Below are 13,299 nucleotides of genomic sequence, written 5' to 3' on the forward strand. Positions count from 1 at the left end.
CCAGGAAGGGACCCATGAAGGGTGCAGGGGGCTGGCACTGTTCTATTTCTTGAAGAGGTGATAGTTACACAGTGGTTCACCTTATAACTTTTCATTAAATTTTATACAGATCATCTGAATTTACTGATAGATATTTCAAAAAGCAAAAAAAGCTTTCTGATACAGCCCACAAGCTCTACCTACAATTTTGCTCTAGCCTCAAGTGTGACATCAAAGGTTCATTCTTTTCCCCTTTTCAGCAATGCAAGAAGTTAATCTATCATTTCTTCATGCAGCCACAACCAGAAATCACAATCCAGTGTGACAAATGAAGCATTTAAGCGAAGCCTAGAGAAGACTTAAAACATCTGTAACAAAATCAGGGCAACTAAGTACAAAGTAACACAAAAGAACAGGTGTTTGTGTAACATCTCATTCTAAGGTTAAGAAATAAAAGACCTCTGCCAATAAAGGGTCGCCATTTAAAAAGTAGACAAGCAAGCATGGCACACGGAGGACAAAACACAATTGATTAAATTAAAACCATGCAAGCTTGAGGGAAGAGATCCTTGATTCTGAAGCTGTCATGATAGACACCTAGAGCCCCTGACATTTGGTTACCTTTTTGGAGCAATTCAAATCCACAAAAAACATGAACCATTATTTTATCTTTTCTGTGAAATGGCAACATAAAATTGGAAAGAGGAGGTGGAAAGGCAAAAGGTTCCTGAGAGGTACACAAACTATTCATCACAGAAGGCTGGAAGTAGGACATCTCCTAATAGGCAAATTGAAGTTAATGAGCTTACAAAAAAATATTATCTACAAATACCAACTTAAAAGACAGATCTCAAATTTAACAGTTAAAAACAAAGATGTTCCGGAACAAGCAGGCCTAAAAGGTATATTTAAATTTTAAGTGCATCTTAAACTTCACTGCTTTTATTTCAATCATTTAAGTTCCTTAGAAAAGCTGGTGTGTCCTCATGCTAAAACCTGAAAGTTGCGCTGGCTTACACTTCAAGAGAAGAAAATTGTTCAAGCAGTAAACTGTTACTGGATTCAAAGATGCAGTTCTCCCCCATCTTCAATTTTCCAGCACTTAGCAGTTTCTGTCAGACAGCACCCAGAATGATTGGCAGGATTTGTAATGTTTCAATATTACTAAAAAAAGACTGCACACATATTTTCAGCATATGAATGATTTTAACTCACCAGTCACCATGTTGCATGTATTTCTGCTGCTTGTCCTGAGTTCTTAAGACTTGTAACATTCTGAAGAAGATAGAACAAAGAAGTTCTTTCCATCCTCAGCCTCTTTTTAAATTTTAACTTTGTTCTTAAAATACAGTATATTAAAAAGAACTACCCCCATCATTATCAGATTTCCTAATTTTACTTGCCCTTAGCTCCGTTTTCCTTAAACTTCATTAGGCAAGACTGTAAAACTGATGTCTTGTTTTAGAAAAAAAAAGTGCATTTTTCTCTAAACAAACCTAGAACTCCCCTAGCACTGGAACTAAAACAAAACAAAAAGCTGAAAAGGATTGAAATTCTACATCAAAAGTGACTTTTGTAGTAATACATGAACAGATTTTAGAAATTTCTGTTGGGGAACTGTGTAATAACAAAAGAAGGCAAAGCAGATTCTCAGGTCGTTCCAATTTTGTCCTGGGCAACTTTTTGGCTGCGCGATAGCGGGGCCCTCCCTTAGTCTAACAGAGTACAAGTAAGCCCCTCCCACCTACACAGAAGAAAAGGTTGCATTTAAGGATTTAAAGTGGCATTTAGAGCTCGGGTAGTTTCACGTCCACAGAAGAGGATCCCCTTCCGGAGCGCACAGAGGTGACGTGTAGGAATTGCGCTTATGGAAGAATTACTTTCCAATGACAAGAAAGCAAGTACCGCCGAAAGGCCTTAAAGGATTAACCTTCCCTCTCCAGCACAAAGCACCAGAACAAGGTGAGGAAACTCAAAGGGGCTCGCTGCCCTCACAAACCTACAGGGTTCTGTTTCAGAAACAGGGCAGCACCTTTCCCGCACATTGGCCTCAAGTCACTGCATTCCTCCAGAAGAACGAGCAATCTCGCCCGCCTCTTAGAGGAGCGGAACCGCAAGACTGCAAAGCCGGTTGGTTTCTCCCCAAGCCTAGGCCATGGCGGTCCGGGGACGTCACCAGAGCAGGAAGGGCCCAACCCACAACCTTCCTCACACTGCGAACCGCCCGCCAGCTCGCCGCCGCTCCACGCAGCAGAGGTGTCCCGCGCGTCCTCGCGGCGGCGGCGCAGCCGCCACCCAACAGCGGGGCGCGCGCCCCGAAGCCGGGGGTCGCGGGCGGGCGCGCGCCACAGAAAGCCACTCTTTGCCCAAGGGCCGCAGCTCCAGGAGCCGAGATATCCGGACCGGGAACGCGCACGTCGGCGGCCACGCGCACCGGGAGGGCCGCACAGCGCGCGCGCGCCCGTGTATAAACAGGGCCGAGCGCGCCCGAGCACCAGTGCGCGTTCGCGCGCCGCGCCCACCCGAGTCCCCGGCCTGCCTGTCTTACACCCCACAAGGGGCGGGGGCGCGCGAGCCCAGGGACATTCTCCACTCCGGAGCCGCCCCGAGGTCTCTTGGGCCCAGAGGCAGCGGCCCGCCCGCCCCCGCCCGCCGTTGTGTGGGGTGGGCCCGCTGTCTCAGGCCCGTAGGTTCGCCGCATCCCTGCCCCCACTGCAGCCCTCACCCGGCGACGTCGTCGTCGCCGCCGCCGCCGCCGCCGCTCTACCCGCCGGCCCCACCGCACCGCTGGGGGCCCCGGTTCCGCCGTCGCCGCTCCAAGATCGACAGGATTTTCCCCTCACAGCTCCCTGGGCGCCATCTTACATTCAACCCTCACAGCCAATGGGTGCCGAATGCCCCTCTCGCGATAACCGAAGCGTCGGATCCCGCGAGAGTTGAGGCTGCCTCCTGGCCAAACTTAAAGGGAACGCTTCTGCCGAGGCTAGAGGCCTGGCCTCGGGCCCCAGACACCGCAAGAAGAGCCTGGAGTGTAGGGCGGAGCGCCCCGCCCTCGGACGCCCCTCCGTGCTGGGTGGAGCCAGGGCCGGAGATTGGCCTGGAGTTGGAGCCTGGGCTGGTTGGGGCTCGAAGCTTGCTGTCTGGACCAACCTTCAGCAGCCATCCCAGGCCTCCTTCAGTTGCGCAGCCCCACGTGGGGCGGGGCCCGGTCTCTTGCTTAAGGTAGCGCCCATAGCCCCAGATCTAGGCCCTGCGCCCCCATACCATAATGCAACCTGGTAAGGCCTTAGTCACTTTCCAGCAGGAGTCCTTAACATTTGGGAACCCCCTCTTCAATCTGCTGTCATCCTAATCCAGCCTTCCGCAACCCAGTCCACCTTAAAGCAGGCCTTGGGTAGCCTTGTGTTTGTATACAGGGAAAATGTGGAGGGTGTTAAAGCTGCAGGCACACGTGGGCCTCACTTGTAGCCCACACTGCCCCAGAGGGCAACCATTCTCCTGTAGACTTCCTTTAAAGGGCCTCAGGGCCCTTGCACTTGTTTCTCCTGCCCTGGCAAACATCTTGGTCCTTAGGGGTTCCCTAAGGAGTCACTTCTTGAGAGTAGTCTAAGGCACAGACTTGGGTCAGGAATTTCCTCCAGCCTTGCAGTCCCCAGGGAGATCTCTCTTGCACAGTGCCTAGTCACTCTCTGTCTCCCCAACTAGGTGGTCATCTTAGAAGGCAAACCACAGAAGTCTTCCTCGTCTCATTGTGCCTGGCACATAGTAGGTACTCGATAATTATTTGCTGAATGACTGGATGGAGAACCAAGTCTGTTTTCATCTGCCTAGGCACACAGGCGGACATAAACCTTCCAGATCCCTCTAGCACAAGGTTCCTAACAGTAGAACAACACCCAGATCCTGCCAGTGCCTCTCAGACCAGATGCAGAGGATTTCAAATCAGGCAGGCCCAGGCTCCTGCCCTTGAGCGCTAGAAATGCAACAGTGGTTTCAGAGCTGTCCGTATTGCTCAGTGTGCATTGCACCTCCTCCCTACCCCCAGCAAATCTCTAAGGTCCTCAGAGATTGGAAGTGCAGACAGATAACACACAGACTCCAGGGAATTTAGCTGTTCTTTATTGACATGGAGTCTGGGTACCCCTAGCTTCCAGAAGGATGAGGTAGGTCCATGGGGCTTCCTTACAGCTCACACCTTTCCTGGGTCCTCCTTCAGTGTGACAGTCCGGTTGAAGACAAGCTGGATGGCAGAAGGGGAAGAATGACAACCAAGCCAGAACCAGACTAGAAGGCCCAGACCTCACTGGATCCTACCCTCACCTCATCCCTGAGGAGCTGAGGGTCAGAACACTCAGGTTCTCAATAACTTTATGATTGTGAGTAGGGGACTGATGGCTCTGGGCCTCCATTTTATAAAGATTATAACCACCACTATGGCTGACCCCTACACCTTGAGGAGTAAGAAAGCCAGGGTCCATACAAAATTTTGTGCATGGACCTCCGAACCCATTTCCTCATCAGTAAAACATGAACCCCAACTCAGTTAACTAAGGGAATGTTGGCAAAGTAAATGCCACAGTAAATGGCTGCCACAAGTGCATTGTTGTAGAAAGGGCAAGCAGGTAAAAAGCACCTGTCCCTGGCAGCTGTCTGGATCCACGGAGAAGTAGCCAAGCCGCTCAAACTGGAACTTGTCAAAGGGCTTTGCCAGGGCCACAGAGTAGTCCACTAACGCTGCCTCCACCACTTGTAGCGATGCCTGTGGGGAGGGAACTCAGGTGGCCATCCAGCCAGGGAGACCCACCACCCTCACCTTACACCCCAGGAGCCTACCGGGTTCAGGTCACTTAAGAATCCACCAGGCACTTCAGCAGGATCTTCAGGGTTCTTGTGCTGAAATCTGCAGCCAGAATGAAGGTCAGACTCCAGCTGGGTAGCCACAGCAGGCAATGCCCATCTTGTATCTGCCCGCACCCCAGCTCTGTTCACTCACAGTCGCTCATAGAGGCGAATTTCACATGTCAGAGGCTGTGACACCCAGTGAATAAAGGCCTTGGGCTTTTCTCCAGCATCTGCCCGTCTACAGGTTACCTCCAGGCTCTCGACACAGCCACTGGGACCCTGGAAGTCAAGGGGCCTGCAATTAGACCTGGGAACCACTAAAAGGACTGGAAGCTGCACGTACCCAGATCCTCCCTGCAGCAGGCACTGAGGTAGGAAGACTGCAGCCAGCTCTCACCTTGACAACATGCTGCAGCTCGATGACGTAGCCTGTATGCCTCAGGCCCACAGGTTGGCCCCACGCCAGGCGCTTATAGCCTGGTTCTGGCTCCTAGAGGTAGGAAGTGATGCAGACACAAGAGACTGAATGGGTCAAATAGATACAAGAGGCTTCTCCCCCATCTCTATGTCTGGCAGGGACTGACTCATCTGAAGTAAGAAGTAGGTGGGCTGACAGAAGAGGATAAAGGGACCTCAGGACTGGGCTTAGCAGCAAACAGTACCCTCCACACCCACTTACTTCCTTGAAGTCAGTCCTTTCAATGAAGACTATGGGTCCAAAGGGAACCTGATGGAAGCCCTTGGTCTCATCAGCCGGGAAGTTGGGCACCTGGATGTCTAAGGACTATAGCAGGAGATAGGTGTCTGAGTCACACTAGGCACTGAGACCCCCCATGCCCAGACCCAGGTGCACCACCCCCAACACACACACACGCACACACGCACGCACGCATGCACACATTGAGGCATACCTACCTTGGCAGCAGGAAAGTTGGTAATGATGACTTGTAATGGTTCCAGCACAGCCATGGCCCGTGGGGCTGTGTCATTCAACACATCACGCACGCAGGCTTCTAGCAGATGGGGTTCCATTGTGGTCTGTGCCACTGTCACCCCCACCTAGCAGGAAAGATCAGCATCAGTCAGCAACACCGCAAATGCTGTCCTCAATCCCTACCTGCCCACCAAACCCACTGGGCTATACCCGAGCACAAAAGTTGTTGATGGCCTCAGGCGGGAAGCCCCGCCGACGTAAAGCTGTGAGCGTGAAGAGCCGTGGGTCGTCCCAATCCCTGTGGGCAAGGAGGTGGTGAAAAGCCCTTTGGCAGTACATGCCACTAGTACCGCCAATGTATAGTGAGGCAAACGATTACACCTACCGCACAGCACCAGCTGCCACAAGCTGGAGAATCTTCCTCTTAGACACAATAGCATAGTGAAGGTTGAGACGGCCATACTCCCACTGAACAGGGCAATACACATCCAATGCATTGCACAGCCAGAAGTAGGAAGAGCGTCTGGGGTGGGAAGGGAGGGTCAGGTCTGGCCACCTCAGACCAGACAGACACCACAGGAAGGGCTACTAGAATCCCACTGGCCCTACCCACCCATGGGCCCAGCTCCCTCACCGGGCCTGGAATTCCTTGGTGCAGAGTGAGTGGGTGATGTGCTCGATGGAGTCACAGAGGCAGTGTGTGTAGTCATAGGTGGGATAGATGCACCTGCAGGGCATAGGCAATGGGCCCCACCATCCAACCCCACTCTGCCCTACCCATGGCCCACCACCCCACTCTACAACTCCACAGCCCCACCCCATGCTCACACCCACCAGGTATCCCCCGTGCGATGGTGTGGTGTGTACTTGACTCGATAGGCCACCGGGTCCATCTTGCCATCCTCCATCACCAGCTTCATCCGCAGTGTGGCCTCACCCTCTGCAAACTTGCCCTTGCGCATTGCCTGACAGGAGCAAGGCCTCAGGCTGCCTCTCAGCACAGAGGCATCTCTTTCTCAGCATCCTGACCCACAAAGATCCGGCTGCTTCCCCCACCCCCCAAATCCCACCTCAAAGAGCAGCAGTGACTCCTCTATAGGACGGTCCCTCCAGGGTGAGGGCAGGGAGTTGTGGCCTTTGAGCTCCTCTCCTCTCTGGTGGCACACATACGCCTGGCCCCTATGGGGAAAAGGTGTGAGCACCCAAGATAGCTATGTCCTGGGCAGCCTGCCTGGCTCTACATCATGGACCTGGCCTCACCTATGGATGAGCTCCACAGCCCAGGCATACAGCTGGTCAAAATAGTCAGAGGCATATGTCACCTTGTAAGGTGTATAACCTGGGGCAGAAAAAGGAACAATGTGAACATCCAACCAGGGATACCCAATGGCAAGCCATAGCCCAAGAAAGACCACCAGGTCTTTCTTCCCAGGCCTTGCCCAGCCCATACCCAGCCAGGCCACCATGTCGCAGATGGCAGTGAAGAACTTTGCTTCCTCCTTCTCAGGATTGGTGTCATCAAAGCGCAGAAAACAGATCCCACTGTTGGCCTAGGAGAGTCACAGAATATGTGAATTCTCACATCATTAGCTCCCAAAATCCAACTCGTTGAAATGAGCTCTCCCAGGTCAGAATTGAAATGCCTTCAGAAGTTTCATTCATCCTCTGTATCGAAATGCCTTAAACAAGGAATCTTACACCAACTCCAAACAGCCTCTTTCTAAGCCTGAGGGGTTGCACTGGACATTTCCCCAAAGCTGAACTCACTGTCTCACCCAGAACTTTTCCCCAATAAGCCCAATGGATTCCTAGCTACCTATCACATATGTGATTCTCCTCCATGGCCTTTGTCTGCTCTGGAAACATTATAGGAGCAGAAGGAAAGGCAAGGACACTTTTCTGGTATCCAATCAAGGGAGCAGCAAGTGGTCACCCTGATTGCCAGATTCCCACACACTCACCTTGGCATAGCCAAAGTTGAAATTGATGGCTTTGGCATGTCCTATGTGCAGGATTCCATTAGGTTCTGGTGGGAACCGGGTACGTACCTGAGATAAAGAAAATGGGAACAGAGAAATTAAACCAGAACTCAAGACTACTATAAAGCAACAGATGCCCCTTGCCAGGGAGGCTCTGGTGATAGGTTGGATGGGGCAGCATGAAAGCAGCCCAGGCCCTCTGGCAAGTGTTGATGGCACTAACTTTCCTGCAGTACTTCCACACACCTGTCCTCCAGTGATCTCCAGGTGCTGCTTCAGTAGATCCATGGTATGTGGAGTGGTCACATAGCCTGGGGTTTTGTAGTTCTCACCTGCCAGGGCCAGAATAAACCTGAGGACTGGGCTGCAGCCCAATGCTCCATACTCTGGATGTAAGAGTTGCTCACCCTCCCCAGGGTTTTGATTTGCCTGCTCACCAGGCTTGTGGAACTTAAGTGCCTCCCCTCGGAGCTGCTCCATCAGAGACAGGGTCTGACCAGCAGCCTCACCTGTGAAGAATAGAACAAGGAAAACTTAATCCTCTGATCCTCTAAACACAGCTAACTATCCCATTCAGCTCAGGGAGTTGCCTCTCAGTACTACCTACATCCTGCAACCAGAATAGAACCAAGCAGGCCCCTCTTTCCCTAACCACAGAGATAAGATACAGAGCCAGACTTCTCAGTTCTCCTCATACTAGTCTCTGGGTAATGGGAACAAAGGAAACACCAGGAATTCCAGTCTGGCAGCAGAAGGCAGGGTGATGAGTATGCTAATGGCCTAAGGAGACTAGGCTGTAAGGACCTATCAGGTGAAAGCCCAGAAGTCAGGGAGCTGAATCAGACAGAAACCTCAAGTCTCTCACCATTCTCTACCACATCCTTTGCTGTCCTCCGGTCTTTTTCTTCTGGCCGAGCTTTTGACACCTGAGAGAAGCCCAGAAATTGGGTCAGGGTCTCTCCTGGTCTTGGGATCACTGGAGTCACATACTCCCTTCGCCAGCCTGAAGTCTCAGCCCACCCCACCTCATCCCCAGGGACCCAGGACCATACTCAGCCCCACCTTGGGCTTCTTCTCTAGATCATTCTCCGTCTTGGGCCCCAGAAGGTGAAGGACCTGAGCAAAAACCAGAGTCAGGGCTGAAACAGGAGTGTTCTCTTTCAAGAAGCACCTGATGGAACCTGCCCACCCACCTAAGGGCTTCCTGGCCTGCCTACAAGCACTGCCTTGAAAAACCTACCTAGCCCATCCCACTTCTGCTCCTCACATGGTTTTGCTGGCCTCAAATGCTCTGTTCCCCCTGAGAGTCCAAAAACTGGTAGCAAAACAGGTAACAAAAACTGCCATTTACAGAGAGTAACTGTGGGCTCAGCATCAAGATAACAATCTACCTCAGCCATCAGCCGCTTGTGATTCTATGCCATCATCCTGAGATGAAGGCACCCCTATTACAATATAAGGCAACTTATCACCCCTATTTACAATATAAGGCAACTTAAGTCCGGAGTAAAGAAACTCACCCCAAATTAGGCACAATCCAGAGGCCCAAGACTCTCACTGCCCACCAAGGTGCTGCCCCTCCACACCAGGCTCTACTATCCACCATCAGAATATGGACAGTGTCTCTTCCCCTCCCACTCCCAATTACCCCTCAGTGGACTTTAGGCACTGTCCATGGCAGGGTCTTTGCCTGCTTCAGCTCAAGGAGTTGCCCACCTGCATGTCTACTTCGTGCTTGATCATTTTGCCATCTGCCCACTTGAGCACAGCCCGAGCCTCTCCTAGAAACATGGGCACAAGGAGCTGCAGAAAGGCCAAGAAGGACACTTCCCACCCTCCTTCCTTGAAAAGGTCCTGGTTGACCTCAAGAACCAGAGCCTGGGACCAGCCAGACCACTGTTTTTTGTTTTTTTTTTTTAATGTTTGTTTATTTGAGAGGGGAGAGGAGCAGAGAGAGAGGAGAGAGAGAATCCCAAGCAGGCTCTGTGCTCACAAACTGTGATATCATGACCAGAGCCAGAATCAAGGGTCAGACACTCAACTGACTGAGCCACCCAGGCACACCACCACCTCCCCCAACCAGACCACTTTTTTTTTTTTTTTTTTCAACGTTTTTTATTTATTTTTTGGGGACAGAGAGAGACAGAGCATGAACGGGGGAGGGGCAGAGAGAGAGGGAGACACAGAATCGGAAACAGGCTCCAGGCTCCGAGCCATCAGCCCGGAGCCTGACGCGGGGCTCGAACTCACGGACCGCGAGATCGTGACCTGGCTGAAGTCGGACGCTTAACCGACTGCGCCACCCAGGCGCCCCACCAGACCACTTTTAAGATGCTCTATTCCTCCCTCTTCTCTCTCACTTACACCCAGAAAAAAAGGCATGATCAGAGAGAACAATATAGTCCCTTGACACAGGCCCTACTCACCCATCAGCAGTCCCATGTTGAAACGATAACGTTCCTCCAAGAGTTGGGGCCGGTGGCGATTTATGGCGGCCTCCACCTGCAAGAAAGCCAAACCAATGTGGTTCAGAAAAGCGTTCTTCAGAAATGCACTAGGCACCCACAGTCTCACCCTGGGTCTGCCTGGGTGAAGAAGAGGAGCCACTCCTTTCCAGGATCAGCACTAAGGAGGTACCCAATGCCTAAGGAAAGACTCACAGCCTCCTCAATCTGCTCTGGGGTCACCATGACACCCACACCGCATTCCTGCTCAAAGTCCTGGGTGTTGATGGGGTCCAGGGGATGACTTCGCACATACTCAAGGGCAGCTGAGAAAGAAGAATCAGTGAGTGACATCTCAGCTCCAAGAAGTAGGTAGACAAGGCCTTACCTACCCCGATGAAACCCCAATCACAGTTTTGCCTCCTCAGAGGTTAAGCCTTGCACCACCCTAGAGAAGCCCTGAGACCACAGTTAAGAGGCTTTCCCTCAGACCTACACTATTCCCCAGTCAGTCTCACCAGGGGTGGCCCTCTCCATCCTTCAGTGCCAGGGCCTGGGTTTAGAGAGGAGTGCAGTATGAAGCATCTAGAGAATGCTGGGGCACTTGACAGAAAGGGCAGACAGCGGTCTTGGCTAAAGGGAGGAGTTGGAGGTGGAAGTGGGAGGACAGGCAGGGGTCTCACCGCTCAGCTGGAGCTCGGTGTGGATCTTCTTATTGGCTACATAGCTCACAAGAAAAGAGAGACGCCGGGGATCCCTGAGTCGGGATGCCAAGCCATAGAGCAGGGTCCCGGTGGCTTTGTCGATGGTGGAGCCCAGAGTCTGCTGCGCCTGGGAGTCCGAGGAGATTCAGGAGAGAAGCCCCACGCCCAGTAAGAAAAGCCTGAGTTAGACAAGTTTGGTAGGTCAGGATCGGGATCGGGACCCAGCCCGGCTTTGGGGCACAGTCGACAGCCCAGGCCAAGGACAGAGGGACTCGCACCTGGGTCGCCGCCTCGCGCAGCTGCGCGCTCAGAGCCGTGTTCTTGAGCGTCTCCCGGGCCTTGTGCTCGCTCAGGCCAAGGCCGGTGAAGAGCGACAGGGAGTCCAGGGCCGCCATCGCTGGCACACCGGAAACCGAAAGAAAACTTTAGGGCCAATCTGCACGTTGGCATTAGCCCACTGACCAATAAGAGAGCGAAGCCGCCAGGGAAAGCCAATGGTAGCCTTCCTGAAGGGAGGGGGCGGGCTCGCCAGGGTCTTCAGCGCCCTTTAAAAGGCAGAGCCGGCCCAAACCCGCCTTTCCGGGCGCTTCACTTCCGTCTTTGCGCTCGCGGTCTTTTGCGGAGGTTAAGGGGTAGAGGGCGATAGGACTTTAAGGGAGATTTGCCGCCGACCTGGAGGGAAGGTGCTCAGCACAGAAGCAGGAGGTAGAAGCAGGCATGGCCCTTTGCTTTTCCATTTTTTTCCTTCAGCCCTGGGAACCTTGGGACCATCCTAGTTCCGTTGTTGGGAGCTATTGCGAGTCCCTGTCACATTTCTGACGTAACAGCTTTGGAGTTGTCATGGAAACAGTTGAGCTAAATGAAGCCCGGGAAATCCAGTCAAGATAAAGCGCGGGCTCTGTAAGTCTGGCACTTTTCAGGCGCCCACCTAGACACACCTGGTCAGGAGAGAGAGGGGTTTGGGCCAGGAAGCACCTCGTAGATGTTCTGTAATGATTTGGTTTTAAAATCTTCTGTCACAATTACCCTCCCCTTTCAAAGCATGCAAATGTCACGAAAACCACCAGCAAGTTAGACCTTGAAAACCATCTGCAAGTGTTTGACAAGGCATTTTACTGAAGTTGGGATAGGGTGGGGCAGATGAAATACTGTCTTGAGGATACCTATTGTGCTTGGGAGGGTCTCGCCACAGTCTCTCACTGGACTTCTAGGACCTGCTGAGAATGGGGCTAAAACAGAACAGTCTGTTTTCTTTGTGGAACTGGAGCTGCTAGCATGGTGAAGAGATCCCCAAATTTGGGATTGGAACTCAGGCTCTTTGAGGCTTTGGTGTCACTAATACTCGTGGACCTTCAAGAACTGGGCAGGATCCTGACCAATCTGTCCATATTCTGTGTCCTGCTTTGTGGCTATATCCCACTAATGACCAAGTTTCATTTCTGGGCCTACATCTGGGTCCCACATGATGACCACATCCAGGTGCCACACACTCTATCAATATCTAAGTCTCGTCCTGTGTCTTGGCTCCCCATGACACCAGCTTGATGTTCAGCCCAGGCAAGGCCAACTAGGTGTAGGGGATTGAGCAGGGGATGCAGTACAGTGGTGCCATAGACCGGCACCAAGAAGGGGAGCCTCAGCCACACCAGCCCTATGCTGAGTCTACAGCTACAGGTGCCTAGCCCACTACAAAGGTGCCTATGCTGAAGAGTGCCTGCCACATCCACTGTCCGCTCTGTACCTGATGCCACCAAAGGATTTATTACAGCACCATCACCACCATCACTGAGTCCTGCAGGTCTGGTGATGGCCCCCTCAATGGAGTCAGGGACTAACCCCTTTTCTGGTTCTCTGATGGTGCCTACCCTGTGGACCTTGTGGCTCCACGTCACAGGATGAAGTGGTAGCCCCACCAGTGCTACCGAGAATGCCACCAGAGGCAGTGGCAGGCTAGGCAGTCCTCTGGAGCCCTAGGATTTAGGACAGAATCATGAAATTTTATGGCCCAGCCCAGGGGCTGGCTAGTTTGCATGAGCAAACCACTTCAAAGAAAATCAAGAAAAAGATGATCACAAGGAGAAAAGCCAGGCAACAGTCTGCAAGGCCCAGCTGTGGCATGGGAAGAAGCAGGGTCCCGGGGCATAAATTGACAGCACAGAGGCAGTAGAGCCACAGTGCAGATGCCACAGAAAGGTTATATGGCAGACACAACAGCAGCAGGTCAGGGATGGACGGACCCCCTTGATCAGTGCATCCAGTACAGGCAGACCCCCAGTGGCTAGACACTTGGAGCTGCACACAGTAAAGACCCAGCACAATCCTGTTGTACCCCATACCTAGCAGGCCCTCCCACAGTATGCCAGCCAATGGCAGTCATCTTGCAATTCCACCATTTCTGCAGGTTCTCACTCCCAGCT

The 13,299-nt window shown here is 52.4% G+C and overlaps 3 protein-coding genes across 9 annotated transcripts in view; 1 reads left to right on the forward strand and 2 right to left on the reverse strand.

Moving 5' to 3' along the window:
* Window positions 1–2,981, reverse strand: part of QRICH1 (glutamine rich 1) — a 52,056-nt gene extending 49,075 nt beyond the window's left edge. For 2 of the 7 annotated variants that reach the window (XM_060633637.3, XM_078443085.2), the window contains exons 1-2: window positions 2,705–2,981; window positions 1,195–1,254 (exon numbers count right to left, since the gene is read on the reverse strand). The gene's annotated coding sequence lies outside the window, so the exon portion shown is untranslated. Of the gene's footprint in view, window positions 1–1,194; window positions 1,255–1,978; window positions 2,173–2,704 lie in introns of those variants that run through there. The other 5 variants (XM_078443087.2, XM_078443086.2, XM_078443089.2 and 2 more) reach the window with 3 other exon arrangements.
* NDUFAF3 (NADH:ubiquinone oxidoreductase complex assembly factor 3) overlaps window positions 1–13,299 on the forward strand; it is a 339,096-nt gene that overhangs the window by 56,680 nt on the left and 269,117 nt on the right. The window lies entirely within an intron of this gene.
* Window positions 4,077–11,664, reverse strand: QARS1 (glutaminyl-tRNA synthetase 1). Its single transcript, XM_060633638.3, has 25 exons — window positions 11,555–11,664; window positions 11,161–11,279; window positions 10,862–11,009; window positions 10,395–10,504; window positions 10,161–10,236; window positions 9,451–9,515; window positions 8,797–8,850; window positions 8,600–8,660; window positions 8,172–8,243; window positions 7,981–8,066; window positions 7,717–7,803; window positions 7,206–7,305; window positions 7,016–7,094; window positions 6,826–6,934; window positions 6,590–6,720; window positions 6,390–6,482; window positions 6,141–6,278; window positions 5,966–6,053; window positions 5,737–5,880; window positions 5,501–5,605; window positions 5,219–5,311; window positions 4,973–5,100; window positions 4,813–4,879; window positions 4,613–4,738; window positions 4,077–4,219 (listed from the first exon to the last, which is right to left on the reverse strand). The coding sequence occupies exons 2-25, from the start codon at window positions 11,275–11,277 to the stop codon at window positions 4,169–4,171; spliced, it is 2,328 nt and encodes a 775-aa protein (XP_060489621.2). The 5' UTR covers window positions 11,278–11,279; window positions 11,555–11,664; the 3' UTR covers window positions 4,077–4,168.

This window comes from Panthera onca, chromosome A2 (genome assembly GCF_046562875.1).
Source record: "Panthera onca isolate mPanOnc1 chromosome A2, mPanOnc1 haplotype 2, whole genome shotgun sequence".
NCBI lineage: Eukaryota > Metazoa > Chordata > Mammalia > Carnivora > Felidae > Panthera > Panthera onca.